Source organism: Tachysurus fulvidraco, chromosome 22 (genome assembly GCF_022655615.1).
Source record: "Tachysurus fulvidraco isolate hzauxx_2018 chromosome 22, HZAU_PFXX_2.0, whole genome shotgun sequence".
In the NCBI taxonomy this organism is placed as follows: domain Eukaryota; kingdom Metazoa; phylum Chordata; class Actinopteri; order Siluriformes; family Bagridae; genus Tachysurus; species Tachysurus fulvidraco.
Genome location: NC_062539.1, coordinates 5,766,431 through 5,782,169, shown reverse-complemented (window position 1 = coordinate 5,782,169; position 15,739 = coordinate 5,766,431). Strand labels below are relative to the sequence as shown.

At 40.0% G+C, this 15,739-nt stretch overlaps 1 protein-coding gene across 20 annotated transcripts in view; it reads left to right on the top strand.

Annotated features, from left to right (window-relative positions):
* Positions 1-11,278, top strand: part of LOC113645174 (band 4.1-like protein 3) — a 31,345-nt gene extending 20,067 nt beyond the window's left edge. For 16 of the 20 annotated variants that reach the window (XM_047806275.1, XM_047806267.1, XM_047806269.1 and 13 more), the window contains 11 exons: positions 43-516; positions 1,521-1,556; positions 1,785-1,820; positions 2,702-2,890; positions 3,464-3,544; positions 5,506-5,562; positions 8,085-8,180; positions 8,331-8,429; positions 8,585-8,665; positions 9,064-9,179; positions 10,221-11,278. In XM_047806275.1, the coding sequence (XP_047662231.1) occupies positions 43-516; positions 1,521-1,556; positions 1,785-1,820; positions 2,702-2,890; positions 3,464-3,544; positions 5,506-5,562; positions 8,085-8,180; positions 8,331-8,429; positions 8,585-8,665; positions 9,064-9,174 (1,260 nt within the window). In that variant the 3' untranslated portion in view covers positions 9,175-9,179; positions 10,221-11,278. The remainder of the gene's footprint in view (positions 1-42; positions 517-1,520; positions 1,557-1,784; positions 1,821-2,701; positions 2,891-3,463; positions 3,545-5,505; positions 5,563-8,084; positions 8,181-8,330; positions 8,430-8,584; positions 8,666-9,063; positions 9,180-10,220) is intronic. The other 4 variants (XM_027150554.2, XM_047806284.1, XM_047806286.1 and 1 more) reach the window with 4 other exon arrangements.
* The last annotated feature ends 4,461 nt before the right edge of the window (positions 11,279-15,739 follow it).

Genomic DNA, 15,739 nt, shown 5'->3' with positions numbered 1-15,739 from the left:
TCCACCCTTTCTCGATTTTTGTCCTCACTCCCACATCGTCAGTGCTCTCCTCCTGACTCCAAACACACACCCCTTTCCTCACCACTCTCCTCCACTAAAGTGCGAAGGAGGAAACGCAGACGGAGCAGCTCTGAGCACGCTGCCTCAGAAAGCCCAGCAAAGGGCAAGCAAATTTCAGACCAGAACCTGCCCAAGGGGGGAACGCTTTTCTCCTTCTCACTGCACCTCCCAGACCTGTCGTCTCTCCTGGACGAAGACGGCTACCTGAGTTTCCCTGACCTGTCTGAGATGAACTTCCTGCCTGAGCGCTTCCAACACTTCCTGCCCATCAAATCACCATCTCTCGTGCCCTGCTTCCTTTTCATCTTCTTCTTTCTGCTGTCTACGTCTTTTTCTGTACCCTATGCACTTACGCTTTCTTTCCCACTGGCACTGTGCCTCTGCTATCTGGAGCCCAAGACCACGTCACTCACCACCTCATTCACCAACAGCTTTCAGGACAGTTCAGACGACGAGGTGTGTGTGTGTGTACGTCTATGTGTTTGGCCATTCAGGTCAGCATCATGTCTCTTCATTCTGATCACCTGCCATCATCTTCATGTACTGGGCCTGCATGCATGAGACTGGGGGAAGAACCTGAGTTGCATGCTGGGCCACAGTGAAATATCAAGCTACATCTTCATTATTAACGGAGGAATATAGGCCCATGGTCTGATTATATTCTTTTAAATTTAATAGGTTTGATCGGTTTATATTACTATAACACAATCTCTGCGTTGTCCACTAAAGGCAGTCCATGACCACAAACACCTTCAAGAAAACCAAGACTGAGTAAACTCCTAGTTCCTGGAGCCTGAAGAAAAAAGCTGCCTATTTTGTATCGTTGAATTCTGATTTCTCTGTAATCAGGCCATTAAGCCTCGTGTGCGCTTATTTCCCAGTAGATGCACCAGTCAGTTATTGACCATATTCTGGATCTTGAACTTCAAATGGTCAGAAAACCTCTCTGAAATATATTTCCTTACTCTAAATGTGCGGTGACCTGAAATCTACAGGCTTTCCTGAATTGAAATGCTTAATGTATATTTATCATGTGTCTCAACCAAAAAAAACCCTAGGTATTTAAAATCTCATTTCCATCAAAAAAATTTCAATGAAAGGTTTCATTTAAATTCACTGTAGTCAATGTAAAAGTATGTCAGTTTGTTTTTGCTCTTTTGATATTGATATTTATAGTGATATTGTACCAGAAAAGTTTTTGGTAACAACAATCTTGCAAACAACATTTTCCAATGCATGAAAGTTAAATCTGTGGACTGTAAATGGATCAGAATCTTTTTTTCCATATGTGATTCTGTATTCAGATTAGTATTCTGTTCGTCTGTCCTGTTTCCATCATTCCATCTGTATCCTGTTGCATGTTTCATATTGACACTCAGCAATCTAATGTGATTGAGTTTTTCCCCCTAAATGCTGCTTTCCAATGGAAACTGTCCTGTCTGTTATCGTATCTGAGACAGACAGACAGCGATCCATCTGACGAGACAACAACTGAGGTGTGTCTCTGTCTTTGTTTTTGTCTGTCTGTGTGTGTCTCTGTCTCTGTGTGTCTGTTTTTGACAGTTAAATTAACTAGCAGCTAAACCTAAACGTTTGAGATTTTCAGACATTGTTGTTTGTGAGTTGAAAAAGATGACTGAAAATGAGCCTTTTGGGATTTTGGCACAATGTCAGATAATCATTGTTTCTTTTCTTTTTCTTCTTGTGTTGACTTTGGCTTTTAGTCTGAGCCAGAGGATGAATCAGAACTGATGACCCAGGTACTCTATTGCAGTATCTTCAGTAATCTTGTTTTCTTTAATTCCCCTGTGATACAACATGATCTCAAACTGATTTTCCATGCAGTTACATCCAGGACAACATCTATATATAATTTATTTATTTTTTTTGCAGTCATTTTTCCATGAAACCATCAATAGTTTGCTTTTAAACGAGTAAAGGTTGCAGGTAAAGGCTTTGTGTTTATGCATGAGTCTAAACAGGCTTGGCTAAAAGTAAATATGGAAGTTCTGCTCGTACTTTTGCTGAAACTATTAATAGATGTCAGTTCATTCTCTATTACAGCAGACATTTTTAATTTATTGAGTTTTTCTACAATCTTCTAGATATTGTTTTATTCCTTGGGGACATTTGTCATAAAATGCTCTTCCCTTTCTGCTTCTAGAGTAGCATCAAAAGTCAGATAAAGGGAGACGATGTGTTTATCAAACACAGCAATCTCATGTTGGAGGTTTGCAAAGCAATATGTGTGAAGTGTTTGTGTGGGTGTTGCATGCTAGAAGGGCATGAAAAGTTTGAATGTGTTAGATTAAACTGAACCTACTCAACCAGCTTCTTTATGAATGGTTGTGTCTATTGGAAAATATTGTGTGGAAAAACAATGAGATCCAGTTTTACATATTAGGACTGGAAGTTGTCTAGTAGCGTTTGCTTGCATGGTGTATAACATTTCTCTCTGGTTTGTGTAACTTATGAATGTTAGTGTAGCTCAGATTTCTAACCGATTTCTAACTCGCACCGTGTGGCCTACAAAAAGAGACTTAAACGCTACGTGAGGACTGTGATTGATTAAAATAACAACCTAAACTCCAAATGCTTTATACCTCAACTGATCATGCCGTCCCTTTGGTGACTGTGTTAGGAGGTTGATGCCAAAAAGGAGTTGCTCAATAGGCAGGCGAAACTCTGCGAGCTGAAGAGGTTGTTTGTGGAGTTGTCCTCAGAGTCGTCAGAAAGCAGTGAATGGGACAAGAAGCTGTCCTCTTTCCCTTCTTACTACCCCCGACTGAATGACACAGCCACGATGAGACCTCTGTTACCCAGACAGGATGTAAGCTGGATTGTTGGCTTAGGAAATTTTGCACATGCATGCCTGTGTGAGAGGTTTTCCCAAACCAACAGTGCGCACATTGTAGTAGAGTATTAAAGTGGCCGGTTTTCGAGTGGTCTGCATTGGCTTGATTGTGTTGTAGAGCTTTGATTTGCTGTGAGGTATCAGGGCATGAAGTGTGATGCACAGAGTTTGTTGACTTGTAAATACTTTAGATGTTTATTGCTGTTTAATTTAGAATTTTAATGTAGATGTTTAATTAATAAACACTGCAGAGTGTTTATTAATTCCCCATGGTTGTTAATCTTTGCGCAGGTCTGTTTAACAGTATTGGGATTTTGTTATACTTATTAAAAAAAAAAAAAAGTTACTTGTTTCACCCCCTTGTTGTGGGTTTCTCATTCCTTTTGGTTTTTCTCTTTGCTCATGTCTTTTTGCCCTTGTGGTCTGCATGATCCGCCTCACATCCCAAACATGCACACCCGCACCCACAGGCTTTATATACTTTGGGTTTGCAATATTGTAAACATAGCGATGCTCATTATGGTTTTTTTTCTCTGTTTGCTTTTGTAGACTGCAGAAGATGCCAAATCTGAACCTCCTCATGACATTTCTGAAGAAAAACCAGAGCCTGTGGAGGCTCACTCTGCTGAGGTAGCGTTTAAATCAACTGTTCTATTATTGTGCTGTCCTAGCATGATCTGTAAAAGTGCTCGATTCAGTCGCCTTGAGTCCTTCAGATGGTTGTGTTTTGATCTTTTGTATTTAATGACCATGTCTGGAAAGGGAGTGTTGTCCAGATATAGTGGTTGTGGGAAGCTAGTAAAATATTGCCAGTCCTCGCTTTCCCACTATCCACTGGGTTCCATTGCTGTAACCACAGAATGTCTGAAACATGATGTCATAGATATGCATGAAGTCAGTGTGGGCATGGGGGCCGACATTAAATGCATTATGGTCTGTCTAAAGGTATCTTTGAGTTCAGTGTAGATATTAGTGTGATGAGTAGTCTTTATTTTTAACATGCAAGCTCTAACTTTGTATATTTGGAAGCCATCCATTTTTAGAATGGTTTGTAACAAATCCCATGGTGAAGATATTCTCTCCAGTGCCTGTTTTGTATATGCAATGGCTTTGTGCTTGTGGGGCAATGACCCATAAGAGATGTGTTGTCGGTGGTGTGAGGGGGGGAAACTGGGTGAAACACTCTCCTTTTATAAATATCACACACACAGTGTATTCCAGAAAGCAACAAAAGGCCAGATGAAGTGAACACCCTGACAATCCCAGACCAGTGCACCATATATGATAAAATTCCAATGGAAAGAAAGCAGTTTGAGCGGTGTGGTCCATGATAATTTTAGCAATGTGCTACGCAGAAAGCTCGAGATGGCACCAGCAAGAGATAGCAGGCCAAAGCAAGACTATAATCACATCAAGCTGCACCTTGAGTGATGACTGTAAAGACAACCACTTGAAATGACTAGGGCTGGCTACACGCTAGACTATTTAATGCCCTATTTTGGGCCTGATTTGCTCCCTCCAGTGATAGTGGGAGCATGGCCCGATTCAAGTCTTGTTGAAGTGTTTGGTGTCACTGCGGTTATTTTCCTGCCCCAATCGAGTAGGAGCCTCGTCAGTATCAAACAGACAGGATGACAGATCACCCAGAATAAGTATGAGAGCAAGCGGATCGGGAAGCGTCACCAATCGGATGATTTTACATTTACAGCCCACAAACATGGCAGTGCATCACAACACACCCCGAGCCAAAGGGAGCACTAAAAATTAAAAATGGAGCATTTAAAGTCGTCAAAAAGCTTTTATTGTAATGTCAACCATATAAAGCTGACGCATTACACAGGGAAATGAAACGTTTCTCCAGGATGTGGTGCTACATAAAACGACACAAAGCTTACATCAATCCACATATTTAAACTTGCATAAAGCTAGAGCAATTGTAAATATGTACAAAGTTAAGTGGCTTGTTGAAGACAAGCTTGTTGAATCATGGCAGCAACACAAGTTTCGCTGCAGAATAGAACACATGCCACGGTAGCGAATGACGTCAATGAAATGCGAGTGCGAGTTTCTGTGAAATCGTGTTAAGGTGTGTGGTCTTCCGGGCCGGTTGTGCTTTCATAGGATTATAATGATAAAAATCCCCCATGGTTTTTTAAATTGTTTACTTTTTAAAAACTGTTTCTTACTTGTTTGACATGAATCCTGTATTTAGTGCTAAATGATCATGCTGTATGATCGCTTTTGGCATTCCTCATTATTATTTATGTGAGCAGAGAGTAAAGTGTTCTTTGAGATTAAATTCTCTCCAGACATGATGGGTGTTATTCAGGAGAGATGTTTCTTGCTGTTAGATTTGAGAGTCAAGCTTCACATCGTCTGTATCTCAGTAGGATGACGGTTCAGGGAGTTCTGTAGTCACTACATTCCCACATTTATCTTTGTATATATTTTTGTCATGCTCTTAAAGTGACCTGCTTGTATCCCTGCTTCACGAGAAACGCAAACCTATGCATTAATATACACATTCATGTCTAGCACAAATCTGTTTGTAATTGAATACCATAGATGAGTGTGCTGTTTGTCTCTTACAGAGCTCAGGTGACCAACAGAACACTGTGGAAGGAGAGGAAGAGGAAGCAGAAGTCACGGTGAATATTCTGCCATTTAAAGCTTCAAACAATGTGTTGAGTGAGAGAGTCAGTTCTTCAAAGGTTGGTCCTCTAGCTTCTCTGTGTTTGTCTGAGAGGCAGACCTCAATATCTGAAGGCAAACATTTAAAATCACTTACTGAAAAAGAGATGGCAGTACTTGATATGAATGAGGAATCTGGAGACAAGGGTGATGGTAAAGACGCTGCAATGGCGTCCTCTACTGGTGATGCTCAGGTGCACATGGAAGGAGCATCTACTGAGCAAGGTACATTTGCATTGGACACAGTGCCTGGGCTTTGTGCAGAGAGGAAAGAACTTCCCGCTCATATCGAGGAGAGAGAATTTTCTGTTAACATGCCTTCCAATGTGGAACAGTTTCCTGCTCTTCGCCATATTGGAGTAGAAGAATGTCCTGCCCAGACCCCTACTGAAGAATTTTACATTAAGACCCATAATGAGGACGAAGAGTACCTTGCTCAGACCCCTGGTATAAACGAAGGACCTCTGGTTCAGACCCATACTGACACAGAACAACTTCTGGTTCTGAACCAAGCTGGTAAGGATAAACCACCCGTCCAAATTCATGTTGGGAATGAACCGTTTTATTCCCGGGCCTTTATAAAGAAGGATGTTCAGACCCATCTAAAGGAGGTAAAGCTGCCTGCTCAGACTTGCATTGAGGAAGAAGAACTTTATGTTTATACACAAAAAAAGAAGATTGAAATTCCTATTCAGACCCATATTGAGGAAGAGGAGTTTCTGGTTCAGATCCCATATAAGATGGAAGGACTTCCTGTTCAGATCCCTTCTAAGATAGAAGAAATTCTGGTTCTGAACTCTGGTCTAAAGGAGCAAATTTCTGCTGAAGCTGCTTTTAAGAACATAGAACTTTCTGCTCAAAATCTTATTGAGAAGGATGAATTTCCTGCACAAATCCCTTCATGTCAGACAGAACCGTCTGCTCAAACTTGTATTGCAGAAGAAGAATTTTCTGTCGAGGAAGAGATTCCTGTTCAGATGTATACTGATGACGCTTCTACTCATAACCAGACAAATGAGCATGAACTAAAAGTTAAAGAGGTGATGGAGTTGCATTTAAAGGAATCTGAGAGTGATTTGGTGGTAGATGAAGCTGTTGCTCAGCTCTCAGAAGAAACGATTCCAGAGGAAGTGTACAGAGAAATATATGAGCAGGCTGAAGAAAAAGAATCTGTACACGAAAAAAGTCAGAGAGTGAGTCAGGAGTCTGTGGTAGCTGAAGAGGATCATGTTTCTCCAGATGTGAAGGACGAGTTCATAGGTCATAAGAGCCAAATCCCTACCCAGAAATCTGTCTTATTCTGTGGAGATGCTGAAAACTGCTCTCGTGTATCAAGAGAGAGTTTGAGTATCGACATTTATGCTTCCACTAGCTGTATTCAAAGACAAGTCCAACCTTATGAAGGCCACCTGACTGTGACCGTGTCACCCTGTGACCAAGCTCTGGTTGTTGAGCAGATTTTACAAGAAGACGAAACTGCAGCAGGATATGAAAACTCGATACCTTCAGAGCCATTACACCCTGAAACCAAAAAGGAAGAAAAGTCTGAATATAGACAGACGGACAAGAGCGTGGTGGAAGACGTTTTACAGGAAGTGATGACGACGATGCAGGAAGTCAACACAGTTAGTGCCATTGCCTTGTAGAAGTGACTTGGATGATTTAACCTCACAGTCTTTCCATGTCTATCACAAGCTCTGACTAATTCAAAAAGGGACTTGTCCTCCTCCTCTCCTTTTTGTCTTCTTTCTGAAGTGACGTGTCCGATAGTGTGTAAAGCACTGCATGACCACTTTAGTGATGCCAAGTATGTTAGTGATGCAGATTCTTTTTTCCTGTTCATGCTGGCACTGTGTTCAACAGAAATGTCAGGCACAGTATCCCATTGCATGTAGTATGTCTCATGTTCCGTCTGTGATTTAGCTTTTTAATACTACAACTATTAATAATATTATTATTATTATTATTATTATTAAGAGACCTTAATGTGGAGGAAGCACTGGCTGTACTCCCTGTGAAGGAATACTTCAAAGCTGCACTTTTACAAAATTGAGTAATATATTCAAGTACCAGCATAATGATGTGAAATCCAGCAGGTTAATTAAGAAGAATGTGTAGCAGATTTGCCAGCATTGGGTGTCATTAGATGGGGCAGAAGATTTTATTTTTATATCTTTGCCATGCAAGAGAATAATTAGCGGCCTTGTCGCTCGTTTGCTTTTTTTTTTTTATTTACAAAAAAAAAAGCAACAGACCACAATCACATTTTTTTTTTGAGTTTGAGAATTGTTTAATAATTCATAGGTCATAGTTCACCTAAACTCAGCATGAAACGAATGAAAAATGCATGTGCGTGTCTGTCCGTCTGTCTGTTTTCTAGCAAAACTGTAGGCGTTGTTGCTACTTCTGCATTTTTATTTATTTCTTTTTTTGATTAATCATGCATTCCTGATCACACTGATCTCTCCGATCTGCGCAGAAGTCAGAGGCGTCCGAGAAGCCGGTGCAAACGGTGACCACTGAGGTGCCTATTGTTCATACTGAGACCAAAACCATCACATATGAGTCTGCTGAGGTACTCGTCTTCTTCTTTACTTCATATTGCTAACTCTTCCTAACTGTAGTTACACATCACACCCACATTTGTAGGTTATAATCCACGTCGACTTGCTTGTAATTACTTTGTAAATATTTTTTGTTGTCCTGTTTGTGTACAAATGTGCAGGTGGATGCTAATGGTGACGCAGACCCTGGAGTTCTGATGAGTGCTCAGACCATCACCTCTGAGAACAACAGCACCCAGACCACCACGCAAATAACAAAGGTCAGTGAAGTGAACTGGAGAAAGCGAATTCACTGTTCAGTGCCTCGAGGACAAACGGCAATGTCATAAAACTTTTAGTCAAATAGAGTGCAAGAGTATCTCCTTCTCATACATTTTGTATTTACACCTTTGTTTGCATCTTTATACTTTGTTAGACGGTGAAAGGAGGCATCTCCGAGACACGGATCGAGAAGAGAATCATCATCTCTGGGGACGCCAACATCGATCATGACCAGGTACTGAGTCTGGCCAGTTCATCCATGCTTATACATTCATTCGAAGTGGGTTCAGGTTCATTTCAGATTGTCCTCGGGTTGTGATTAGAATACAGATGTGTTTTTATTTATTTATTTTAATGGGGGGAGGCTAATTGTGAGTAAATGGAATTTGGGTTTGGGCTTTGCTTCTATTCTAAACATATCAAAGAAAATCTTTACTGATCACAAATGAATTGTTTAATCTTCAAATTTCTGAAATAGAAAGTGTGTAATTTTGCAGCAGAAATGTTAAACCAATGAATCACATTAACACACTTTAATTCACTGATTGATTGATTGAATGATTGATTATGTAATTGTGATGATTGTCATGTGTCTGCCCCCTGCTGGTCTTGTTTGGCATTTCTCTGAACAAGGCTCTGGCTCAGGCCATAAAAGAGATCAAAGAGCAGCATCCAGACATGTCTGTCACCAAAGTAGTGGTTCATAAAGAGACGGAGATCTCGTCTAGCGAAGGTGACCAGTGACTCAGGTAAGGGAGGGAGCGTAGCCAAGCCTCCATTAGAACCGTAGTGCTTTCCGTTACTGGACTCTCCGCACACTGTGCTAGTTTAGCTGTGTTTGCGCTTGTGTGCTTGTATCAGCAGCATGAACTTGCTTCGATGCTAGTAAATAGTGCTTTTTGCTTTAAGGTGTCATTTCCTTTCTTTTTTTACTTTGCTGCTGCAATTGAGACACATTAACTAATTAAAAATCATTTTAACTAAAGGCAATTCGATTTTTAATTTTAGATGCACAGCATATTGTTAAATGTTGCCAGATTGGAATTTGCAATATAAAATCACAGCTTAAACCAACATCTTCGGCACGATCTGTAACATGCACAGATGATGCAGCTACCTTGAAATATCGATGAAGTGTGACACAAACCCTGTGCTTGTTCATAGCGCTTAACTACCTAGCATACATTATATTCCATAAGCTGCCATATGTTTTTGGTCTAATCGGATAGGTTTCTGTGCAGCACACTAGACCTCTCCCTTAAAAAATTTGTCACAAGGCTACTTGTGTCAACAAAAAAAGTCTTCTACTGCTGCATCCTGGTGATGCACGTTTTGTTGTGCTGTGTCTGAGTGGGGTTTGTGTCTGTGTGGTGTTTTGTGTTGCTTTACAGTGAAATCTGTGCATGTCTGTCAGTCTCTGTGACTCAGAGCTTTCTGTTTATTATGACTGTTCTGAGAACAGATTTTCCTCGGCTTTGTCCTCTTCTCCATGTCTGGCATGTGCTGTACAGAAAGCTTTGATGCCTCTCAGTGCATGCTGAAGTCATTTGCTGCTGGTCTGGTACTGGCTCTAGTGTAAAGAGTTACTGGTATTGCTCTTGAAACACTTGCATGTCCTGGAATGTGTCATGGCAGAACCAGCATAAATGTGATTTTCCTGCTGGTTTGTGTCACGTTTTTAGTTCATGCTATTATCATTAGCACCATAGTGTGTAAATAGAGTACATCGCCGGACTGTAACACACACGTATACACACACTGACTGCTCTTTCTTTCTCTTCTATGTTTAGGACTGAACACCATTTTGACAGAGGCCAGTGCCATTTTTTTTTTTTCCTCCTCACTTTTTGGACCCATGGACTTTCAGCGTCTGACCTTTGATCTCAGATCCAGACAGCTTTATAGTGGATGTGCTGAGACATTGTATAAGCGATGATTCATTCCGACACACGTACCCATTCTCAAGTCAGCCCTGCACAACATTACCAAAGGCTCAGCTCTTATTGGAATGATCACGTTACTTTTAACAGCAATAATCCCAGGACATCATGAACACACGAAAGCTTCATAATGGGGAGAATCTTCCAAAAAAAAAAACCATTTGTGCAACTGCCTTAAAAACGTGGGTTTTTTTTTGTTTGTTTGTTTGTAATCATGAAGTGTTTAATTCATGCACCTTCATTTTATATATAGCTGACACTTAATCACCGTGCCAACGGGGAAGCTATAAATCCGTACAACAGTGTTCCAAGGAGATATCGCATTAGAGCCAAGTTTGCTGACAAAGATTCTGTTTCTTTCCAATGTGTAAAGGTTTTCACTGAATTCTGACTCAGATCAGCGTAAAGACGTGGATTAATGTGTACATGAGGAAACCAGCTCACAGGCCAGGAGTTATTGAGTTAAGTCTTGTATATACATTATATAAGCTTATTATCTACAAAACCATTAATTCTGTATTGCATTACAAGTTCTAAAAACTATGCCACTATGAAAAAAGGGCTGTTCTTGGTTTGCTTGGAAACTCATTCATCTTCAACACTTGTTTTTAATCTCACTGATGCTCCGGGGAAGTTAAAAATGGTACGTCTTCAAATTTTAAAGATCGAGGGTTATAAATGTATCTCTTAGGGGTTTTTTTGTTTGTTTTTTTAAACTGTGATTATAGCAGTTTGTATTTCATCTTCATCTGATGACCTGAAAACGAATTACTCCGAATTCTGTTGCTATTTTCTCCGCTCTAAACACTCAACAAAAATTTAGACATGTTGCACAAAAATACATTTGGATGCGATTTATTTTTGGTTTCTTCTTCTTTTTTTTTTTAATTAAATATTATTGAAATCAACTGTTTCCATTCCATTTATTTAGCCACAATCGGTTTTGTTAAGAAAGTTGCCCAGATTAAAACTGACAGTTTTATTAAATGATGGTTCCCAAACTTGTTGGACAAAACTGTTTGGCACAGAAATATGCCTGCACTTTAACTCTCATTAATGACAGACGAATGGTGAACAGCAACACTGGGAATGCCCTAAAGCCCAAAGAAATGGCTTTATAAAGCCTGCATTTGCATTTTGGTGCCCTAAAGGTCTTGTAAATACTTTCGGGATATAAACACAGCAGAGCATCAGGTAAGAAAAAATTAACACATTCTACTTTTGTCTGATTTTTGTAATTTTATCCAATGTAAAAGGTTTTTGCACAACATCCTGATTCCGATTTGTTTGTTTTTTTTTTGAGTTTTTTTGTGAAGAGAGACTCTATTATAAAGAATTTTCATTTCAGAAAAATAAAAAAAAACTAAAACCTTCACTAAACAATTATGTTAAGTAATACTGTGTTTTTATTCTGGTTTGATTCTTAACTCGGTTGAAGGGGATCGATAATGTAATGCTGTGATTTTGAACTAGACTCTGCATCGTCACAGCTGCTGTTACTGAATGTTAAGCAATACCTTTTGACCAATCAGATTCGAGAATTCATCACCACTGGGGTATAGTTCAATATCTTTAATTTATTCAATCTTATAGCATTTTTTTTCCTTTTCAGGCCATCATGGGTGACTAGTAAATGACACTCCATCTTTTAGACGTATGTTTGTCTAAAACAGACTTCACCACAAGATGGCATCTTCCTAACATCACTCCATACTTCAATTGCATCTAGGGTTGTCTAGGATAATAGCCATCATGTATATGAGGTTGTTTACCATGATCCACAATGATTTAACTGGTCGTTTGTACGAAGAGGTTTACGGTGACTCGCGAACAGCGGCATCTCTGCAGTGGAGACCCAGGGAAAAAAATGATGTAGAGCCGAGAGAGAGAGCAGGCAGCGTCGGTTTCAGGGCCTGATGTGAAGAGATCTGTGTGGAAAAGTGACGTCAGGCTTCAAATGCAATGGAGGGGTTTAGTTAAGCAGAGTTAGTAGTGTTGCATTCTACCACAGTTCTGCTTTCTGAATCACACACACACTCTCTCTCTCTCTCTGTATGTCTGTGGCTTTGCATTACAGAATACCACAAGTCTGCTTTTTGCATTTCTGATCCAAAATACTCGCAGTATGTTCACGGTAATGAGGGGCGTATTGTGGGTTTGACATGCGAGTGGGTATTGTATGGGCATGCTTGTTCAAGAACATAAGCACATTCTTGGCTCAAATAGGTGATGATGATGATAGGCTTAACATGCTTCATCTGATCATGTAGCATCTGCACCAGGAAAGGGTTATGCATTATAGCATGAAAGGAGCTACCTGTGTTTTGATCATTGTGTGCGTTTAGTCCTTTGGAGGAGTTTCAGCCGGTTTGCATTAGTAGGCAGTGGTTTTTACTGGGCCAGACCACAAGTTTCACCACCACCACCTCCTCCTCCATCAGCAGAGAAACACTGTGTAGCTAACACTAACACTCGCCTTAACAATTCACTATTATTATTATTCCCTTGATGTTTTTCTGAGTACCGGATCTTCAAAGCGTGCCGAGACCTTCGGAAAGAAGTTTTACTTTTAGATGAAGCTATGAATGAATGCTTGTGGTGTTTTCCTGTAATGACATCATTACGATCGTGGTGGAGAAGCCTCATTTAGGATTATATGGAGCTGCAGGGTCGTCAGTGGGTGGCACCTTGACGCCTCTGAGTAAAGTATTACTTTACTTGGAATAAGTCTTAAAATTACTGATGGCATATAATAAAAAAAAAACCACTGAAATTGTCTGAAGATGAAATTGATTCAAGTAGCAGGAAATTCCAACAGCGCTGCTACTTTGAAAATGAAAAACCACCCTTTTTTTTCCCCACCCAAAGGATGGTTGGAAAAGGAAATTGTAGATAAAATTAATCTTTTTTTTTTTTTTTTTTTGCAAACAAGATCGCTGAGGGACGAATACCTTCTAGAAAGTATTTTGATTCAGTATATGTTCAGGTACAATGCAAGGCTTCTGTTTTGATTTGTAAGTCACAATCTTTGGGTGCTTTATCAACATTTAAAGATATCTCAGTCCAAATCATTTAAAGCATGTCTTGGCTCCAATATAAACATAATGCAGTTTCAGGTAACATTTCATTTACCATGGTTTAATTTTTTAAATAGTTACACATGCGATACTGATATCCAAAACTAATTTCTTGTTTTCAGTAAACAAAAATGAACATGCGAATCCGTGGATGAAAATAGAAGCAGATCACAGAATCAGCATTTTGGACTCGTGTGTGATTAAAGACATTCTTTCCATCTTTTTTTCTTCCATACTAAGCATGTTACGGGTGAACAACCCTTCAGTTTAAACCGTGTTGAAACGATTGTCCGTGGTAGTCATACACACGTTACAGATGTGGTGGATCAAGATTAGCTTGGCAATGCTGCATTATTCCTTAAAACCCCTTTCTTTTACACCACACCAGCTTGCACGTGCACACACGCACCTTATCAGGTCATCACTCCTGACCCTGAGAGCCTTAAAGGAATCCAAGTGAAACACCTAAATAGCTGAACGTTTCTCGCTCGCTCTCTTTCCCTGTCTTTACCTCCCTTACTCTTTCTTGCACTCCACACAGCTGGTTCAGGTCATTCATAACATCTACTTATCTTGCACAATCTTTACCATCAAACATAAGCTCAGAGCTCTAATAAGCTACAACAGCAACAGAGCTCACTGATACACATGTGGCTCATGTGTCTGTGCTTTCTCCCATTATTCTTCTGTCTCATGAGATATGAGCTTGGAGAAGATCTTTCTTTTCTTCAAACCAGCGATAAGCCACGTGGAGAAGCATTCTAGAGTTAACCAGGTCTGAGACTAGCTTTGTTCTCAAGAGGTCACAAAGCCACATGTGTCTGGAGCAACACACACACACACAGCTATCTCAGTGTGAGACCATGTGTGTGTGATCTATGGTGCATAACTCTGTCTAATTAAATTCCTCAGCTTTTCATTCCCTATCTTTAAATCACTCTGAGAATTTGTGTGTGTGTGGGAGAGAGAGAGAGAAACGGAGAAACCGATCCTGTGATGATTCATTATCCACTCATTCATCTTCGGTACTTGCTGTATCCTGGTCAGTGTGGTGGTGGTGGTGGACCCAGAGCCTATCTCAGGAACTCTGGGTGTGAGATGTTAATACACCCTGGATGAGGCGCCAGTGCATCTTCATGCGATGCCTCATTAGCGTTATCATAACTACTACATTCCCTGCTCCATCTGTTTCATCCTATAATATAACAATGACCTTAGTATAATTTAATGAGTTCTTTTTATTACTCTATCTTGTTCCATGTGCTGCTGCACAGTCCCACATGGTGCCGCGTCCCTGCCACAGTCCACCGATTCTTCACTATGCGGCTCTAACTGAAACAAGGCCTTCTTGGTATGAGTTCGAGGACTTGAATGCCCTCTGAAGACAAACTTGATTTAAGGCTTTTGAACATGCTGTATGACACTAATGTCATTTGAAGCACTTCTGGGAAGAGTTCCTCTCATCTCCAAGCCTCATTCTGTGCTAATCAGCTCCAGATATGACCCACTGAGCCTCCGACACTCTTTAGATCTCCTCTCCTATTTCTTCATGGACTTTAACTGCTTCTCTTCATCCATAGGCTCTAATTTCACCTCAGATCTCCTCTCATCCTTGTACATACTATTCAGATGGAATACGTTATCCAAACATATGTCTGTCAAGACTAACGTTAATGATGATCACTGAGAGAAAAGTTTTGTGTATTAATAATGCAAGCTTTGTTGCACTAAAATATTATAACATTGTACACATGAGCTTGGTTTTATAATCAGCATGAAATTCTGTAATGTTGCTTAGTCAAGTTATTTATAATAGCTGACGTTATTACACTTTGTAGTGTAATCACAGGCCATACATTATTCTACACAGAGGTCAGTATTGACAAGACACAAACCTAACACTACAGCTCAGCCTTAATCCTGAACATTTGAAGGAGCTAAACAAGAGCTACAGCTCATCCACTTTGATTTTTAACCATACTGCAGAAACAAGGACTTTGTAAAGTATTAAGTTAAACTGACAGTTTTTTGAGTCTGTTGTTGATCAGTTGAATGCCTGATACAATCATGTTAATAAATCAGTAAGGCATGAAGAGGTCACCTGTGGTTTTTATCACAGGTAAGCTGCAGAGTTCGCAGTGAAAATTCAGTGTAGTTTTTTTTTTGTTTGTTTTTAAGATTGAAAACTGTGTATATGAATACAGAATTTCGATCTTGTGATGCTGTCTTGAAGGACTAATTTGTATTTTCAGGATTTCAGCCAGGATAATTCTCCACTGCATCCACTCCGCA